The sequence below is a fragment of the Zea mays genome, chromosome 3 (genome assembly GCF_902167145.1).
Source record: "Zea mays cultivar B73 chromosome 3, Zm-B73-REFERENCE-NAM-5.0, whole genome shotgun sequence".
Lineage (NCBI taxonomy): Eukaryota > Viridiplantae > Streptophyta > Magnoliopsida > Poales > Poaceae > Zea > Zea mays.
In genome coordinates, this window is record NC_050098.1 from 113,493,628 (window position 1) to 113,511,988 (window position 18,361).

The window sequence follows — 18,361 nt, forward strand, 5'->3', positions numbered from 1 at the left end:
TAGTCTGTTAATAAATACAGAATTAAATGTATTTGTATAGCATCAGATCGATAGAACAGACGACAAATTCGTACAGTGGGAAGTGAGGCGTCTGTTGTTACTTGGTTTACGAGCCAGAGGCGTCTCTTCACGGAGAGACGGCTCTAAGATTTTTTTGCAAATAACCCCCTAAAACACCTTAAGAGCCTCCACATTAAACACCACTGTACATGCCCTAAGGACGCGACTTGAAGATGCGGTGTGTAGGTACATATAGTACTAATAAACGTCACGTAACTCCAAACTGGAAAAGCCAAAACAGTAGGAGTCTGCCTTCAAGGCGGAGATTGACGTTGGCACCTCTGAAAAACGGGTTGGCCGGAAAACCTACTCATCACGTTCACACGCACAAAAAAAAAAGAAAGAAAAGAAGCGAACGATATTCACGATCATCAACGGATAGTCAACTTACACCAGCGTCATCCACAGCTACCATCAGGCACCCCGCCCTTGTCTTTGTCTTTCTGAAGGCACGCCGCCCTTCTCACCAAATCTCTCCAGTCCAGCTCCAGCACACGGAGATTGACGGAAACTCTGCCATTTGCTAACGTATCACGTTTTGGCATGCGTTTTCCACGAGACAGGGGGAGACCTTCTCAATCTCAGCTAGCCAACCACCACGCAAACGGTTATTTGATGGGCTGACTCCACATATATGGACGTGCTACCAGAGAACTGAAAAAACAAACACAGGCAGTTAGTGATTTGATGGGCAACCGACTCCATCAGAACTCAGAAGCAATATAATCCACAATCCCGCATCCATGTCCAGGCTCCACCACCACCATCTTCTCCAACTGATGTGCTCGCTGCTAATCTCCGGTATAAGCCTGCTCTTGCGCGTCGTCGTCATCTGCTTCCGAACCCCTTTGCTCTTTTCAACCAACATTCGATCCCGCGTTACCTGTGCAGCGGAACTGGTAAGCGGGACCACCGGCGGCGACGACATGGCGGTGCTCATCCAGCTCAAGGCCTTCCTGCGGGCGCACAACCAGATAAACCGGGGCGCGTACGACGGATGGCCGGAGGCCTCGCCGTCGCCGTGCGGCAGCTGGCGGGGGGTCGGGTGCGACGCGGACGGCCGCGTGAGCTCCCTCGACCTCTCCAGCTCCAGCATATCGGGCCCGCTCTTCGGCAACTTCTCGGGGCTCAGCGGCCTCGTCCGCCTGGACCTCTCCGACAACTCCATCGCCGGCGAGCTCCCGGCTGACCTCGACAGGTGCGTGGGGCTGCAACACCTCAACCTCTCGTACAACCTCATATCCGGAGCCCTTGGCGTGCCCAGCCTGACAAAGCTGAGGACGTTAGACGTGTCGCGGAACCGGCTCGAGGGCGAAGTCGTCGTCGTCAGCGGGAACTTCAACTTCCTCGGAGCATGTGACGACCTCGTCGTGCTCAACGTCTCCGGCAACAGCCTCGGAGGCGACATCGCCGGCTTGCTCGGTAACTGCCCGCGGCTTCGGTACGTGGATCTCAGCATGAACGGCTTCACTGGCCGGGTCACGCAGGGCATCGCGAGCCTAGCTCAGTTCAGTGCTGCCGAGAATCGGCTGTCCGGGACCGTTCCTCCTGGCGTGTTCCCAGAGCGGTGTGGGCTGCAGTCCCTGGACCTCTCCGGCAACCGTTTGTCTGGCAGCTTTCCTGATTCCGTGTCCAACTGCCCCGGCTTGACGTACCTGTCGCTGTCGGGGAACGGTTTCGGCGGGCAGATACCGGCAGGGGTTGGAGCCATCCCTGGGCTTGAGACACTGATCCTGGGGAGCAACAGCTTCGACCGCGAGATGCCACTTAGCCTGACGAACTGTACTGCGCTCAGGTATCTGGACATCAGTGGCAACGGTTTTGGTGGGGAGGTGCAAGGATTGTTTGCCAAGTTAGAAAGCCTGACGCACCTCATACTTCACTCGAACAGCTATACTGGTGGAATCGTGTCCTCTGGCATTCTTGGGCTGCCTAAGCTCGCCATGCTCGATCTCAGCCTCAACCGGTTCTCCGGAAAGCTGCCCACGGAGGTCACAAGCATGGCAAGCATCAAGTACCTCGTGCTGGCCGAGAACACCTTCTCCGGGCAGATCCCCGCGGCGTATGGACAGATCGCGCAGCTACAGGTATTGGACCTGTCATACAACAACCTGACTGGTGGTATCCCTGCAGATGTCGGTAGCCTCTCCTCGCTTCTCGTGTTGATGCTCGCTGGAAACCAGCTCTCTGGAGAGATCCCAAAGGAAATAGGGAACTGTACCAGCTTGCTGTGGCTCAACCTTGCGGCGAACAGGCTATCTGGCCAGATCCCCCCGGAGATAGCGGGTGTCGGGAGAGACCCTAGTCCAACATTTGCTAGGAACCAAAAGGATGCTGCAGAACTGGAGATTGGCACCGGGAAGTGTCCCTCTGTGGTGCGGTGGATTCCCCTTGGTTACCCAGGGTTCAACTACGTCGAATCGGAGATGTCTTGGAAGGACTGCCGGAGCCTGGAGGACCGGATCTTGAAGGGCTATGGTATCGTTACACCGCCTTCTGTCCAGCCATGTATCATCCTGGGTTATGTTAGGCTGTCAGGGAACCTGTTGTCAGGACAAATACCACCCATGGTTTCTGCAATGAGGAACTTCAACCTCCTCATCCTTGATGAAAACTTGCTCTCCGGTGTCCTGCCGTCAGAGATCAGCCAGATGTCACTCGTCGCGCTTAACGTCTCTAGGAACATGATTTCTGGTGAGATTCCAACCGAGATTGGTCGGATGGTACTCCTTGAGACCCTCGACTTGTCTTTCAACAACTTCTCTGACCAACTTCCGTCTAGCCTGAACCAGCTCTATAAACTCAGCAAGTTCAACGTTTCCTACAATCCACTTCTCTCCGGCAATGTTCCATCTACTGGCCAGCTCTCCACCTTCAACGAGCAATCGTTTCTTGGAAACCCTCTCCTGTCTTTACACTTCGCTAACTATGGGCCCCGTTCAGAATCAAACAATGAAGACGCCTCAACACAAGGTACAGCAAAGGGCCCTGTTAGAGAAGAGATAACGGTGCTCGTCATTTCATTTGTTGTCTTTTTCTTTGCCACAGTTGCTATCAGAGAACATGACAGCTTCATGTATGTGTACTATACCATAAAATGCAGACATGACAGTACGAAGATTTATGCGGAATTGTAACCCTTGAGCTTTGTAACATTCAGTTAATAGAGTAGTAGAATAGTGTCACTGCCAATGTGGTTGATATGTTCAAGTGTTACATATCCGGCCACATTGCATTGCAGAATTTTAAAGTGTTTTTTTACATCTGTATCCTTAGTTTGGACACACTACTCATTTTTACCCATAGTTTTACATCTTCCTCATTTCAACACTTGCTGCACAAAAACTACTCAACAATGCCCACCAACGTCGTTTCTGTTTATCTCCGTTTCTTACACTTGGGACCCACCAAAACAAAGTCCCCAATCTTCTCCCATTCCCCAATCTCTTTGCTCAGGCTCAACAGCCATCGACCGCCGCCCGCCCGGTTTGCGCCCATCTCATGCCCATGACCGTCGGCTCCTCGTTGTTCGGCCCAACACCGCCGCCGGCCCTGCTCGAGCTCCGGCTGCCCGCCCACCCGGCGTTCAGCCCCGCACCGTCGCTGCTGGCCCTGCTCGAGCTCCGCCCTCCCGCGCGACGTTCGGCCCAACACCACTGTCGTCTGCCCTGCTCGAGCTCCGGTCACCCGCCCGCCCGACGTTCGGCCCCGGACCACCGCAGCAGGCCCTGCTCGAGCTCCGGCCGCCCGCCCACCCAGTTTGCGTCGGCCCTGCTGAAAGGGAATTAGGCTTACACCTAGTTCCTAAATAGTTTTGGTGGTTAAATCGCCCAACACAAACAATTGGACTAACTAGTTTGCTCTAGATTATATGTTCTACAGGTACCAAAGGTTCATCTATAACTATACTAAATCGACTGTCCGGAATACCGTAGATTATTCCGGACAGGAGAAGCTTTTTGGAAAAACAGGCCAAGCGCGGACCGTCCGGGCTCCTGCGGCGGACCGTCCGCGACACAAGAATGACCCTCGGACAGAACCAATGCAAAAACACAAGTTTCCACTACGGACTGTCCGGAGGAAAAGCAAAGATCGTTCGTGCCCTCGTGCGGACCGTCCGGCCTCAGGCGCGGACCGTCCGGTCGGTAAGAAACCGAAAAACCCGAAGGTGACGGGTTCGGAGAAATGAATTATAGGGGGCCTCGCGGACCGTCCGGGGTGCACGACCGGACCGTCCGCGACTGGCTCTGTCTGACATCTGACGACGCATTAAATGCAATATAGCTGTTGATATAGCCGTTACTGCTGACCGTTGCTTTTCAGCCGTTGATCTTCAAGGGCGGACCGTCCGCACCAGGAGGGCGGACCGTCCGCGCTCAGCAGAATGGCCCAACGGCTAGGAAGTGGTTGGTGGCTATAAATACCACCCCAACCACCTCCATTCATTGATCCCAAGCATTCCAACCTTCAACATTCAATACAAGAGCTAGCAATCCAATCCAAGACACATTCAAAGCCTCCATCTCTCTCCAAGTTTCACTATTGAGAAAAGAGATCATTAGTGATTAGTGACTTGAGAGAGAAAGTGATCCGTGTGTTATTTGTCGCTCTTGTCGCTTGGCCTTTTCAATCGTGCTTTCTTGATTCTTTCATTGCGATCAAACTCACTTGTAATTGAGGCAAGAGACACCAATCTTGTGGTGATCCTTGTAGGAACTTTGTGTTCCAAGTGATTAAGAAGAGAAAAGCTCACTCGGTCCGAGGGACCGTTTGAGAGAGGGAAGGGTTGAAAGAGACCCGGCCTTTGTGGCCTCCTCAACGGGGAGTAGGTTTGCAAGAACCGAACCTCGGTAAAACAAATCCGCGTGTCACACTTCTTATTTGCTTGCGATTTGTTTTCGACCCTCTCTCGCGGACTCGTTTATATTTCTAACGCTAACCCGGCTTGTAGTTGTGTTTATATTTGTAAATTTCAGTTTCGCCCTATTCACCCCCCCTCTAGGCGACTTTCAATTGGTATCAGAGCCCGGTGCTTCATTAGAGCCTAACCGCTCGAAGTGATGTCGGGAGATCACGCCAAGAAGGAGATGGAGACCGGCGAAAAGCCCACTACAAGCCACGGGAGCACTTCATCGGAAGAGTCCCGCACCAAGAGGAGGGAGAAGAAGAAGAGCTCCTGCAACAAAGGGAAGGAGAAGAAATCTTCTTCTCACCACAAAGAGAAGAAGGAAAAATCTTCTTCCCACAAGCCGCATCGAAGCGGGGACAAGCAAAAGAGGATGAGGAAAGTGGTCTACTACGAGACCGACACTTCATCAACATCGACCTCCGGCTCCGAAGCGCCCTCCGTAACTTCTAAACGCCAAGAGCGTAAGAAGTTTAGTAAGATCCCCCTACACTATTCTCGCATTTCTAAACATGCACCTTTACTTTCCGTCCCATTAGGCAAACCACCAACTTTTGATGGTGAAGATTATGCTAGGTGGAGTGATTTAATGCGATTTCATCTAACCTCACTCCACAAAAGTATATGGGATGTTGTTGAGTTTGGTGCACAGGTACCATCGGTAGGGGATAAAGACTATGACGAGGATGAGGTGGCCCAAATCGAGCACTTCAACTCTCAAGCGACAACAATACTCCTCGCCTCTTTGAGTAGAGAGGAGTATAACAAAGTTCAAGGGTTGAAGAGCGCCAAGGAGGTTTGGGATGTGCTCAAAACCGCGCACGAGGGAGACGAGCTCACCAAGATCACCAAGCGGGAAACGATCGAGGGGGAGCTCGGTCGGTTCCGGCTTCGCAAAGGGGAGGAGCCACAACACATGTACAACCGGCTCAAGACCTTGGTGAACCAAGTGCGCAACCTCGGGAGCGTAAAGTGGGACGACCATGAAATGGTTAAGGTTATTCTAAGATCTCTTATTTTCCTTAACCCTACTCAAGTTCAATTAATTCGTGGTAATCCAAGATATACTAAAATGACCCCCGAGGAAGTAATCGGGCATTTTGTAAGTTTTGAGTGCATGATCGAAGGCTCGAGGAAGATCAACGAGCTTGATGATCCATCTACATCCGAAGCTCAACCCGTCGCATTCAAGGCGATGGAAGAAAAGAAGGAGGAGTCTACATCAAGTAGACAACCAATCGACGCCTCCAAGCTTGACAATGAGGAGATGGCGCTCGTCATCAAGAGCTTCCGCCAAATCCTCAAACAAAGGAGGGGGAAAGACTACAAGTCCCGCTCCAAGAAAGTTTGCTACAAGTGTGGTAAGCCCGGCCATTTTATTGCTAAATGTCCATTATCAAGTGATAGTGACAGGGGCGACGACAAGAAAGGGAGAAGAAAGGAGAAGAAGAGGTACTACAAGAAGAAGGGCGGCGATGCCCATGTTTGTCAGGAGTGGGATTCCGACGAAAGCTCAAGCGACTCCTCCGACGACGAGGACGCCGCCAACATCGCCGTCACCAAAGGGCTTCTCTTCCCCAACGTCGGCCACAAGTGCCTCATGGCAAAGGACGGCAAACGGAAGAAGGTTAAATCTAACTCCTCCACTAAATATGAGTCTTCTAGTGATGATAATGCTAGTGATGAGGAGGATAATTTGCGTACCCTTTTTGCCAACCTCAACATGCAACAAAAGGAGAAACTTAATGAATTAATTAGTGCTATTCATGAAAAGGATGACCTTTTGGACACCCAAGAGGACTTCCTTATTAAAGAAAATAAGAAGCATGTTAAGGTTAAAAATGCTTATGCTCTAGAAGTAGAAAAATGTGAAAAATTATCTAGTGAGCTAAGCACTTGCCGTGAGATGATTGACAACCTTAGGAATGAAAATGCTAGTTTAAATGCTAAGGTTGATTCACATGTTTGCAATATTTCAACTTCAAATCCTAGAGATGATAATATTGATTTACTTGCTAGGATTGATGAGTTAAATGCTTCCCTTGCTAGCCTTAGAATTGAAAATGAAAAATTGCTTGCTAAGGCTAAAGATTTTGATGTTTGCAATGCTACTATTTCCGACCTTAGAACTAAGAATGACATGTTACATGCTAAGGTCGTAGAATTAAAATCTTGCAAACCCTCTACATCTAGTATTGAGCATGTTTCTATTTGTACTAGATGTAGAGATGTTAACGTTGATGCTATACATGATCACATGTCTTTGATTAAACAACAAAATGATCATATAGCAAAATTAGATGCAAAAATTGCCGAGCATAACTTGGAAAATGAAAAATTCAAATTTGCTAGAAGTATGCTCTATAATGGGAGACGCCCTGGCATCAAGGATGGCATTGGCTACCAAAGGGGAGACAATGTCAAACTTAGTGCCCCTCCTAAAAGATTGTCTAATTTTGTTAAGGGCAAGGCTCCCATGCCTCAGGATAACGAGTGTTACATTTTATACCCTGTCGGTTATCCCGAGAGCAAAATTAGCAGAATTCATTCTAGGAAGTCTCACTCTGGCCCTAATCATGCTTTCATGTATAAGAGTGAGACATCTAGCTCTAGGCAACCAACCCGTGCTAAGTTGCCTAGAAAGAAAACTCCTAGTGCATCAAATGATCATGACATTTCATTTAAAACTTTTGATGCATCTTATGTGTTGACTAACAAATCCGGCAAGATAGTTGCCAAATATGTTGGGGGCAAGCACAAGGGCTCCAAGACTTGTGTTTGGGTACCCAAAGTTCTTGTGTCTAATGCCAAAGGACCCAAAACCATTTGGGTACCTAAAGCCAAGAACTAAACTTGTTTTGTAGGTTTATGCATCCGGGGGCTCAAGTTGGATACTCGACAACGGGTGCACAAACCACATGACAGGGGAGAAGAAGATGTTCTCCTCATATGAGAAAAACCAAGATCCCCAACGAGCTATCACATTCGGGGATGGAAATCAAAGTTTGGTCAAAGGATTGGGTAAAATTGCTATATCTCCTGACCATTCTATTTCCAATGTTTTTCTTGTTGATTCTTTAGATTACAACTTGCTCTCTGTATCTCAATTATGTCAAATGGGCTACAACTGTCTTTTTACTGATATTGGTGTCACTGTCTTTAGAAGAAGTGATGATTCAATAGCATTTAAGGGAGTGTTAGAGGGTCAGCTATACTTGGTAGACTTTGATAGAGCTGAACTCGACACTTGCTTAATTGCTAAGACTAACATGGGTTGGCTCTGGCACCGCCGACTAGCCCATGTTGGGATGAAGAATCTTCACAAGCTTCTAAAGGGAGAACACATTTTAGGATTAACAAATGTTTATTTTGAGAAAGACAGGATTTGTAGCGCATGCCAAGCAGGGAAACAAGTTGGCACTCATCATCCGCATAAGAACATAATGACGACCGACAGGCCACTGGAGCTCCTGCACATGGATCTATTCGGCCCGATAGCTTACATAAGCATCGGCGGGAGTAAGTACTGTCTCGTTATTGTGGATGATTATTCTCGCTTCACTTGGGTATTCTTTTTACAGGAAAAATCTCAAACCCAAGAGACCTTAAAGGGATTCTTAAGACGGGCTCAAAATGAGTTCGGCTTAAGGATCAAGAAAATAAGAAGCGACAACGGAACGGAGTTCAAGAACTCTCAAATCGAAGGCTTCCTTGAGGAGGAGGGCATCAAGCATGAGTTCTCTTCTCCCTACACGCCACAACAAAATGGTGTAGTGGAGAGGAAGAATCGAACTCTATTGGACATGGCAAGGACCATGCTTGATGAATACAAGACTTCGGATCGGTTTTGGGCGGAGGCGGTCAACACCGCTTGCTACGCCATCAACCGGTTATATCTACACTGAATCCTCAAGAAGACATCATATGAACTCCTAACCGGTAAAAAGCCCAACATTTCATATTTTAGAGTCTTTGGTAGCAAATGCTTTATTCTTATTAAAAGAGGTAGAAAATCTAAATTTGCTCCTAAGACTGTAGAAGGCTTTTTACTTGGTTATGACTCAAACACAAGGGCATATAGGGTCTTTAACAAGTCCACTGGACTAGTTGAAGTCTCATGTGACGTTGTGTTTGATGAGACTAATGGCTCTCAAGTAGAGCAAGTTGATCTTGATGAGATAGGTGAAGAAGAGGCTCCGTGCATCGCGCTAAGGAACATGTCCATTGGGGATGTGTGTCCTAAGGAATCCGAAGAGCCTCCAAATGCACAAGATCAACCATCCTCCTCCATGCAAGCATCTCCACCGACTCAAAATGAGGATGAAGCTCAAGTTGATGAAGTAGAGGATCAAGCAAATGAGCCACCTCAAGATGATGGCATTGATCAAGGGGGAGATGCAAATAAGGAAGACAAGGAGGATGAGGAACAAAGGCCGCCACACCCAAGAGTCCATCAAGCAATTCAACGAGATCACCCCGTCGACACCATCCTCGGCGACATTCATAAGGGGGTAACTACTAGATCTCGTGTTGCACATTTTTGTGAACATTACTCGTTTGTTTCCTCTATTGAGCCACACAGGATAGAGGAAGCACTACAAGATTCGGATTGGGTGGTGGCGATGCAAGAGGAGCTCAACAACTTCACTAGGAATGAGGTATGGCATTTAGTTCCACGCCCTAATCAAAATGTTGTAGGAACCAAATGGGTCTTCCGCAACAAGCAAGACGAGCATGGTGTGGTGACAAGGAACAAAGCTCGACTTGTGGCCAAAGGATACTCCCAAGTCGAAGGTTTGGATTTCGGTGAAACCTATGCACCTGTAGCTAGGCTTGAGTCAATTCGAATATTATTAGCCTATGCTACTTACCATGGCTTTAAGCTTTATCAAATGGACGTGAAAAGTGCCTTCCTCAATGGACCAATCAAGGAAGAGGTCTATGTTGAGCAACCTCCCGGCTTTGAAGACAGTGAGTATCCTAACCATGTCTATAAGCTCTCTAAGGCGCTTTATGGGCTCAAGCAAGCCCCAAGAGCATGGTATGAATGCCTTAGAGATTTTCTTATTGCAAATGGATTCAAGTCGGAAAAGCCGATCCTACACTCTTTACCAAAACACTTGAAAATGATTTGTTTGTGTGCCAAATTTATGTTGATGATATTATATTTGGGTCTACTAACGAATCTACATGTGAAGAGTTTAGTAGGATCATGACACAAAAGTTCGAGATGTCTATGATGGGGGAGTTGAAGTACTTCTTAGGATTTCAAGTGAAGCAACTCCAAGAAGGCACCTTCCTAAGCCAAACGAAGTACACTCAAGATATTCTAAGCAAGTTTGGAATGAAGGATGCCAAACCCATCAAGACACCCATGGGAACAAATGGGCATCTCGACCTCGACACGGGAGGTAAGTCCGTGGATCAAAAGGTATACCGGTCGATGATAGGTTCTTTACTTTATTTATGTGCATCTCGACCGGATATTATGCTTTCCGTATGCATGTGTGCAAGATTCCAAGCCGACCCTAAGGAAGCTCACCTTACGGCCGTAAAACGAATCTTGAGATATTTGGCTTATACTCCTAAGTTTGGGCTTTGGTATCCTAGGGGATCCACTTTTGATTTAATTGGTTATTCGGATGCCGATTGGGCGGGGTGTAAAATCAATAGGAAGAGCACATCGGGGACTTGCCAGTTCTTGGGAAGGTCCTTGGTGTCTTGGGCTTCAAAGAAGCAAAACTCGGTCGCTCTTTCTACCGCCGAAGCCGAGTACATTGCCGCAGGCCATTGTTGCGCGCAATTGCTTTGGATGAGGCAAACCCTGCGGGACTACGGTTACAAATTGACCAAAGTTCCTTTACTATGTGATAATGAGAGTGCAATCAAAATGGCCGACAATCCCGTCGAGCATAGCCGCACTAAACACATAGCCATTCGGTATCACTTTTTGAGGGATCACCAACAAAAGGGAGATATCAAGATTTCTTACATTAATACTAAAGATCAATTAGCCGATATCTTCACCAAGCCCCTTGATGAACAAACTTTTACCAAACTTAGGCATGAGCTCAATATTCTTGATTCTCGCAATTTCTTTTGCTAAGATTGCACACATAGCTCATTTATATACCTTTGATCATATCTCTTCTATATGCTATGACTAAATGTGTTTTCAAGTCTATCTCAAACCAAGTCATAGGTATATTAAAAGGGAATTGGAGTCTTCGGCGAAGACAAAGGCTTCCACTCCGTAACTCAACCTTCGCCGTCGCTCCAAGCCACTCTCCATCCTTGGGGGAGAGAGCAAAAGGACTTCGTCTTTGGTATAATCTTAACTCATTTATTTATGACCAAAGGGGAAGATAGCACTTCGAGGGCTCTAATGATTCCGTTTTTGGCGATTCATGCCAAAGGGGGAGAAAGTATGAGCCCAAAGCAAAAGGACCGCACCACCACCAATTTCAAAAACTTCGTGTTTTCAAAGAATTTTATCAATTGGCATCCTATTGTGTTCAAAAGGGGGAGAAAGTAGTATTTCAAAAATGATATATCAAAACCCTCTTGAACACTAAGAGGAGGATCTCATTTAGGGGGAGTTTTGTTTAGTCAAAGGAGAAGCATTTGAAACAGGGGGAGAAAATCTCAAATCTTGAAAATGCTTTGCGAAATCTTATTCATTTACCTTTGACTATTTGCAAAAAGAACTTTAAAAAAAAGGGGATTTACAAAAGTATTTGCAAAAACAAAACATATGGTGCAAGCGTGGTCCAAAATGTTATATAAGAAAGTAACAATCCATGCATATCTTGTAAGTATTTATATTGGCTCAATTCCAAGCAACCTTTGCACTCACATTATGCAAACTAGTTCAATTATGCATTTTTATATTTGCTTTGGTTTGTGTTGGCATCAATCACCAAAAAGGGGGAGATTGAAAGGGAATTAGGCTTACACCTAGTTCCTAAATAGTTTTGGTGGTTAAATCGCCCAACACAAACAATTGGACTAACTAGTTTGCTCTAGATTATATGTTCTACAGGTACCAAAGGTTCATCTATAACTATACTAAATCGACTGTCCGGAATACCGTAGATTATTCCGGACAGGAGAAGCTTTTTGGAAAAACAGGCCAAGCGCGGACCGTCCGGGCTCCTGCGGCGGACCGTCCGCGACACAAGAATGACCCTCGGACAGAACCAATGCAAAAACACAAGTTTCCACTACGGACTGTCCGGAGGAAAAGCAAAGATCGTCCGTGCCCTCGTGCGGACCGTCTGGCCTCAGGCGCGGACCGTCCGGTCGGTAAGAAACCGAAAAACCCAAAGGTGACGGGTTCGGAGAAATGAATTATAGGGGGCCTCGCGGACCGTCCGGGGTGCACGACCGGACCGTCCGCGACTGGCTCTGTCTGACATCTGACGACGCATTAAATGCAATATAGCCGTTGATATAGCCGTTACTGCTGACCGTTGCTTTTTCAGCCGTTGATCTTCAAGGGCGGACCGTCCGCACCAGGAGGGCGGACCGTCCGCGCTCAGCAGAATGGCCCAACGGCTAGGAAGTGGTTGGTGGCTATAAATACCACCCCAACCACCTCCATTCATTGATCCCAAGCATTCCAACCTTCAACATTCAATACAAGAGCTAGCAATCCAATCCAAGACACATTCAAAGCCTCCATCTCTCTCCAAGTTTCACTATTGAGAAAAGAGATCATTAGTGATTAGTGACTTGAGAGAGAAAGTGATCCGTGTGTTATTTGTCGCTCTTGTCGCTTGGCCTTTTCAATCGTGCTTTCTTGATTCTTTCATTGCGATCAAACTCACTTGTAATTGAGGCAAGAGACACCAATCTTGTGGTGATCCTTGTAGGAACTTTGTGTTCCAAGTGATTAAGAAGAGAAAAGCTCACTCGGTCCGAGGGACCGTTTGAGAGAGGGAAGGGTTGAAAGAGACCCGGCCTTTGTGGCCTCCTCAACGGGGAGTAGGTTTGCAAGAACCGAACCTCGGTAAAACAAATCTGCGTGTCACACTTCTTATTTGCTTGCGATTTGTTTTCGACCCTCTCTCGCGGACTCGTTTATATTTCTAACGCTAACCCGGCTTGTAGTTGTGTTTATATTTGTAAATTTCAGTTTCGCCCTATTCACCCCCCTCTAGGCGACTTTCACCTGCTCTCGCCACGCCGTCGACCAAGCCCGGCCGGACAACCCAGAGGAACGACACCCCGCTGCGGGCCAGCCCCCACGCCATCTCCACGAACGCGCCGCGGTCGACGCAGGCCACACTTCCCAAGCTCACGTACAGCACGGAGCGTGGCGGGTGGTCGTCCAGCCAAGCCAGGCAGCCGCGGTCGGGCGCGTGCAGGCTCTGCTCCGCCGGTGCCTGGGACAGCAAGTGCAGAGGCCCCACCGCGAACGCCGGACGGGACAGCTCGCGCTGGATCTTGGCTAGCTCCGACGCCTCCATCCTCTCGAACGTGTTGATGACGACGCCGGACGCCGAGGCCCGCACGGCGCCGACGACGTGGCCGACGAAGCCGCACGTGTCACTGCCGTCGACGCGGATCAGGTCCCGCGCTCAGAGCGGCTCGAGACCCGGCACCGGCTCGTCCAGCCTCTCCTCTGCAACTAGCTAATCAACAGTGACATTCTGTGCCTGTGCGTTGCAAGATCTATCTGACACGATCCAGTGCGAGTTTGGTCTTTCTTTACTTGCCTTTGACGGGAATGAAACCGGCGTCACGCAGCCGTGGGTAGGCGAGCATGCTGCGGAACGTGGCGGCGCTGTCTGTCCGCAGCGGGAGCGCCGGGACGCCCAGCCAGTGTGTCGCACGCAGCGCCGAGTAGCACTGCCCGTCGACCACAGCGCACGCGACGTCCTGGCCACCACGAAGCAGCGATGCGAGGGCCTCCCGGAAGGGCGCCTCGCAGGCGGCGTTCAGGGCCAGGAGCTGCGTGACGATGTCGGTGCCGGGGGACGTGACCTCGTCGGGGAACGACGGCTCGTGGATGGGGACGAAGGTGAGCTCTGTGTGGCGTGAGGCGTCGGGGGCGTTCAAGCCGGTGTGGAGGACCGTCACAGCGAGGCCCCGCGCATGGAGCAGCGCGGCGAGCTGGAGCGTAGGACGGATGTGGCCCTGGAGCGGCAACGGAAACAGAACGATTCTCCAGTAGTGATGCTCTTGTCCGGCCATCGAGACTTGCCGATAGAGCGAGGTTGTTGCAATGCAAGGTCAACAGATAGAGATGAAATTTGAAGGAATGTGTGTCGATGCACACAAATGTGACCATGTGACGCAACCGACAGAAGAAACTCATCTGCTAGCTACAACTACAGGCGTGCCCGACGCAGCGATTCATTCATGCAGCTGGTGGCCTCGTCGGACCAGGACCACATGACTCATGTTCTATTTACCACAAGCAACTAGGACCAAATTATGACTCCATGCCAAGTTTCACTATTTTCTGACCAAATTAGTAGATAATAAAAAAGTGGCATATTTACATGAAGTAAGTTTGTAACTGTTAGATGACCTAATGGTGCACTTTTGAAGCAAAGACAATAACAAACGTAAGAAATATAGCTCAAGCACTGATGTTATAGTTGAATGTCATGAAACATAGTGAGAGATGTGTCCATTTGTGAAGCACCTATATTGACACTTTTGCATAACCTTATGCTCTATTTATCTCAAGCAGCTAGTACCAAATTATGACTCCATGCCAAGTTTCACTATTTTCTGACAACATTTGGTATTTATTTATTTATTTTCGGCTTGAAAAGGCATTTAAAGCATATAAATTAGTAATCAATCAAAAAAGTGGCATCTTTGCATGAAGTAAGTTTGTAACCGTTAGATGAACTAATGGTGCACTTTTGAAGCAAAAACAAAGAAAAAAGTAAGAAATATAGCTCAAGCACTGATGTTATAGTTGAATGTTATGAAACATAGTGAGAGATGTGTCTATTTGTGAAGCACCTATATTCATACTTTTGCATAACCTCATGATCTATTTACCACAAGCGACTAGGACCAAATTATGACTCCATGCCAAGTTTCACTATTTTCTGACCATATTTGGCGTTTATTTATTTATTTTCGTCATGAAAAGGCATTTAAAGCATATAAATTAGTAGATAATAAAAAGTGGCATATTTACATGAAGTAAGTTTGTAACTGTTAGATGACCTAATGGTGCACTTTTGAAGCAAAGACAATGACAAACGTAAGAAATATAGCTCAAGCACTGATGTTATAGTTGAATGTCATGAAACATAGTGAGAGATGTGTCCATTTGGAAGCACCTATATCCACACTTTTGTATAACCTCATGATATTTTTATGTAAAGAAACTAGGACCATGTTATGACTCCATGCCAAGTTTCACTATTTTTTGAACATGTTTGGTATTTATTTATTTTTTCTGGCTTGGAAAGACATTTAAACCATAAAAATTAGTAGATGATACAAAAAAGGGGCACCTTCACATGAAGTGAGTTTGTAATAGTATGGTGAACTAATGGTACACTTTTGAACCAAAAAACAAGGAAATGTAAGAAAGATAGCTCAAACATTGACGTTATAGTGAATGTTACGGGGACTTAGCGAGAGATGTGTCTATTTGTGAAGCACCTATATCCACACATTTTATTTCTTTTTTCAATTGGAAAGGCATTGAAGTGTCAAAAAATAGTAAATAATCCAAGTTCTAGAGTGCGAAGAGCGCCCACTTCAAATCGTCCAGCCAGAAACGTTAACTTTTTTCATTCCTTTGGACTACAAGATACACAAAATTAAGAAAAAAAAACTATCCCACTCGTTCCTTTCCTTAGACGTGTTCATTTGTGAAGCATATATGTTCATACTTTTGTATAACATCATGATCTATTTATCTCAAGCATCTAGTGAATATATATCAAATATGTGCGCAGTAATTTTTCATATCTTATTTAGATACCTAATGTTCGAATTATAATTGCTACAAATATGTGTGCAGTAATTTATATGAACTCTATAAAATAGTGAATACATATGAAATATATTTGTATTGTATCTGTCAGTAATGTTCTTGTAGTTTGATGGTGTTCGGTTCTGTATGTGATCGGGTGGTGCTGGGTTCGATTCCTTGCCCAACCATTGTATTGTGCTTTTTGCCTTTTTTTTCTACTATGTAACGTCAGCACATTTTAACGGAAGTTGACGGAAACGGCACAGAAGGATGCCACTGATGCCTCAGTTTGATCGCGAAGGGGAAAACTGAGCACAAAGTAAAACTAGGGGTAGCAACGAGGAGAGGGTCCCAAGTAAGGGGAGGGATGTAAAAAACCCAATTTTAAATTATGTTCATTTCATTGGGTTTCACTGTAATTAAATAACAGAACTATATAGGTGTGTGTGGTGCTGAAACACATCCTTTTATCATAGGGGGAATTTTAATATTACGTGAAGAGCAGAAGACAAAAGTAATGATAATTTCATCTATTGATGGTCTAATTTATTTAATGCTATCATAGCGAATTTAGAATTGGTGGGATGGCAATTTACATGGCAAATGACTTGGTTCCACCACTTTTGAAAAGCTAGATAGAGTTTTAATAAGCCCGGGCCCCGGAGTGGGGGCTTAAATTCCCTAACGTCATAGTCCACGCGCTTGACACATCCTGGTCCAATCATACACTTTTATTACTGAACGGCAAAGTACCTACGAGCCTGGAAAACCACACCGAGTTTTAATTTGAGTTAGGATGGTTTATTAGAGAGGGATTCCATGATATGGTTACTTTGATTTGGCAACAAAAAAATATAGGAGAAATCGCCATACATATATGGCACAACAAGATTAAGGCCCTTCGGCAATATCTATGGGGGTGCGTAAAGAAATCGCCATACAACGCTAGAGTCTAGGTTGAGACAACGCATGGGGAGGAAGTGCGGTTGTGGCGGCACATGCAAGGGGTGGGACCGACAGTGGCGAAGCGACGACGCGTGCAAGATTCTGGTGGCGCGGGGCAGCTGAAAGGGAAATGTGCCCTTGGGCCATTTCTAAGTATTTTGGTGATTTAGTGTCCAACACAAGTGCTTAAGTGATAAACTATGTCAAATGATGGATAAGGTGCAAATCAAGTCTAAAGGTATGTTTCTAGACTTAGTACATTGTTTTGAGGACTAATGTATTGTGTCTAAGTGCTGGGAACATGAGAAATCAAATTGGAAAAGAGATGGCTTTGTTCAGCCAAAGTCTGCTCAGTCTGGGTGCACCGGACTGTCCGGTGGTGCACCGGACAGTGTCCGGTGCGCCAGGCTGACTCAGGCGAACTTGCTGCTCTCGGGACTTCAACGACGGCGTACGGCTATAAATCACCGGACTGTCCGGTGAACCAACAGTCGGCCGGGCCAACGGTCGGCCGCGGAATCCGCGCGCGACGCGTGGCAAGTGCCAACTGTCGGAAGGGGCACCGGACTGTCCGGTGCGCCAACGGCTCCAAAGCGCCAACGGTCGGCTTCGCCAAATAAGGAAAGAAATCCGCACCGGACAGTGACCGGTGGTGCACCGGACTGTCCGGTGCGCCAGGCGACAGAAGGCAAGAATTGCCTTCCTGGAATGCACTCAACGACTCCTAGCTACCTTGGGGCTATAAAAGGGACCGCTAGGCGCATGGAGGAGTACACCAAGCATTTCTAAGCACCAAGACTTCGATTCCGTGCATTTGATTCGTTGTGATAGCAACTAGAGCTCCATTTGAGTTGTGAACTCGCCGGGTTGTGTTGTGAGCTCTTGTTGTGATTTGTGTGCGTGTTGGTACTCTGATTTCGTGTCTTGTGTGCGTTGCTCATCCCTCCCTTACTCTGTGCTTCTTTGTGAACATCAAAGTGTAAGGGCGAGAGGCTCCAAGTTGTGGGGATTCCTCGCAAACAGGATATAGTAAAGCAAAGCAAAACACCGTGGTATTCAAGTGGGTCTTTGGACCGCTTGAGAGGGGTTGATTGCAACCCTCGTCCGTTGGGACGCCACAACGTGGAGTAGGCAAGTGTTGAACTTGGCCGAACCACGAGATAAAACCACTGTGTCTATCTGTGATTGATCTTTGTGTGGTTATCGTGTCTTGCAAAGACTCTTATCTAGCCACTTGGCTTTATTGTGCTAACTCCTAACCAAGTTTTGTGGCATTAAAGTTTAAGTTTTACAGGATCACCTATTCACCCCCCCCCCCCTCTAGGTGCTCTCAATTGGTATCGGAGTCGTTCTCTTCAAGAAAGGGACTAATCGCCCGAAGAGATGGATCCTAAGGGCAAGGGGATGGTGGTCAACGATAAGAAGAAGGAGTCCTTCGTCAATGATCCAAAGGAGGACAAGCCTACTGACTCGGGCTCGAGCCTCAAAAGAAAAGA

At 47.3% G+C, this 18,361-nt stretch overlaps 1 protein-coding gene and 1 pseudogene across 1 annotated transcript; one reads left to right on the plus strand and one right to left on the minus strand.

Moving 5' to 3' along the window:
- Positions 1 to 345: 345 nt before the first annotated feature.
- LOC103650261 (uncharacterized) lies at positions 346 to 3,365 on the plus strand. The gene is made up of 2 exons (XM_008675862.4): positions 346 to 861; positions 952 to 3,365. Exons 1-2 carry the CDS (start codon positions 804 to 806, stop codon positions 3,195 to 3,197), a joined length of 2,304 nt encoding a protein of 767 aa, XP_008674084.1. The 5' UTR covers positions 346 to 803; the 3' UTR covers positions 3,198 to 3,365.
- A 281-nt stretch (positions 3,366 to 3,646) lies between these two features.
- LOC103652040 (DIMBOA UDP-glucosyltransferase BX9-like) lies at positions 3,647 to 15,087 on the minus strand (annotated as a pseudogene).
- Positions 15,088 to 18,361: the final 3,274 nt, after the last annotated feature.

What these genes read in the sequence shown, in the direction of transcription:
- LOC103650261 (XM_008675862.4), top strand. Translation starts at nt 804, where the DNA reads ATGTCCAGGCTCCACCACCACCATCTTCTCCAACTGATGTGCTCGCTG. An exon ending in GTGCTCGCTGCTAATCTCCG is followed by an intron (nt 862 to 951) that starts GTATAAGCCTGC and finishes TTACCTGTGCAG; the next exon opens with CGGAACTGGTAAGCGGGACC.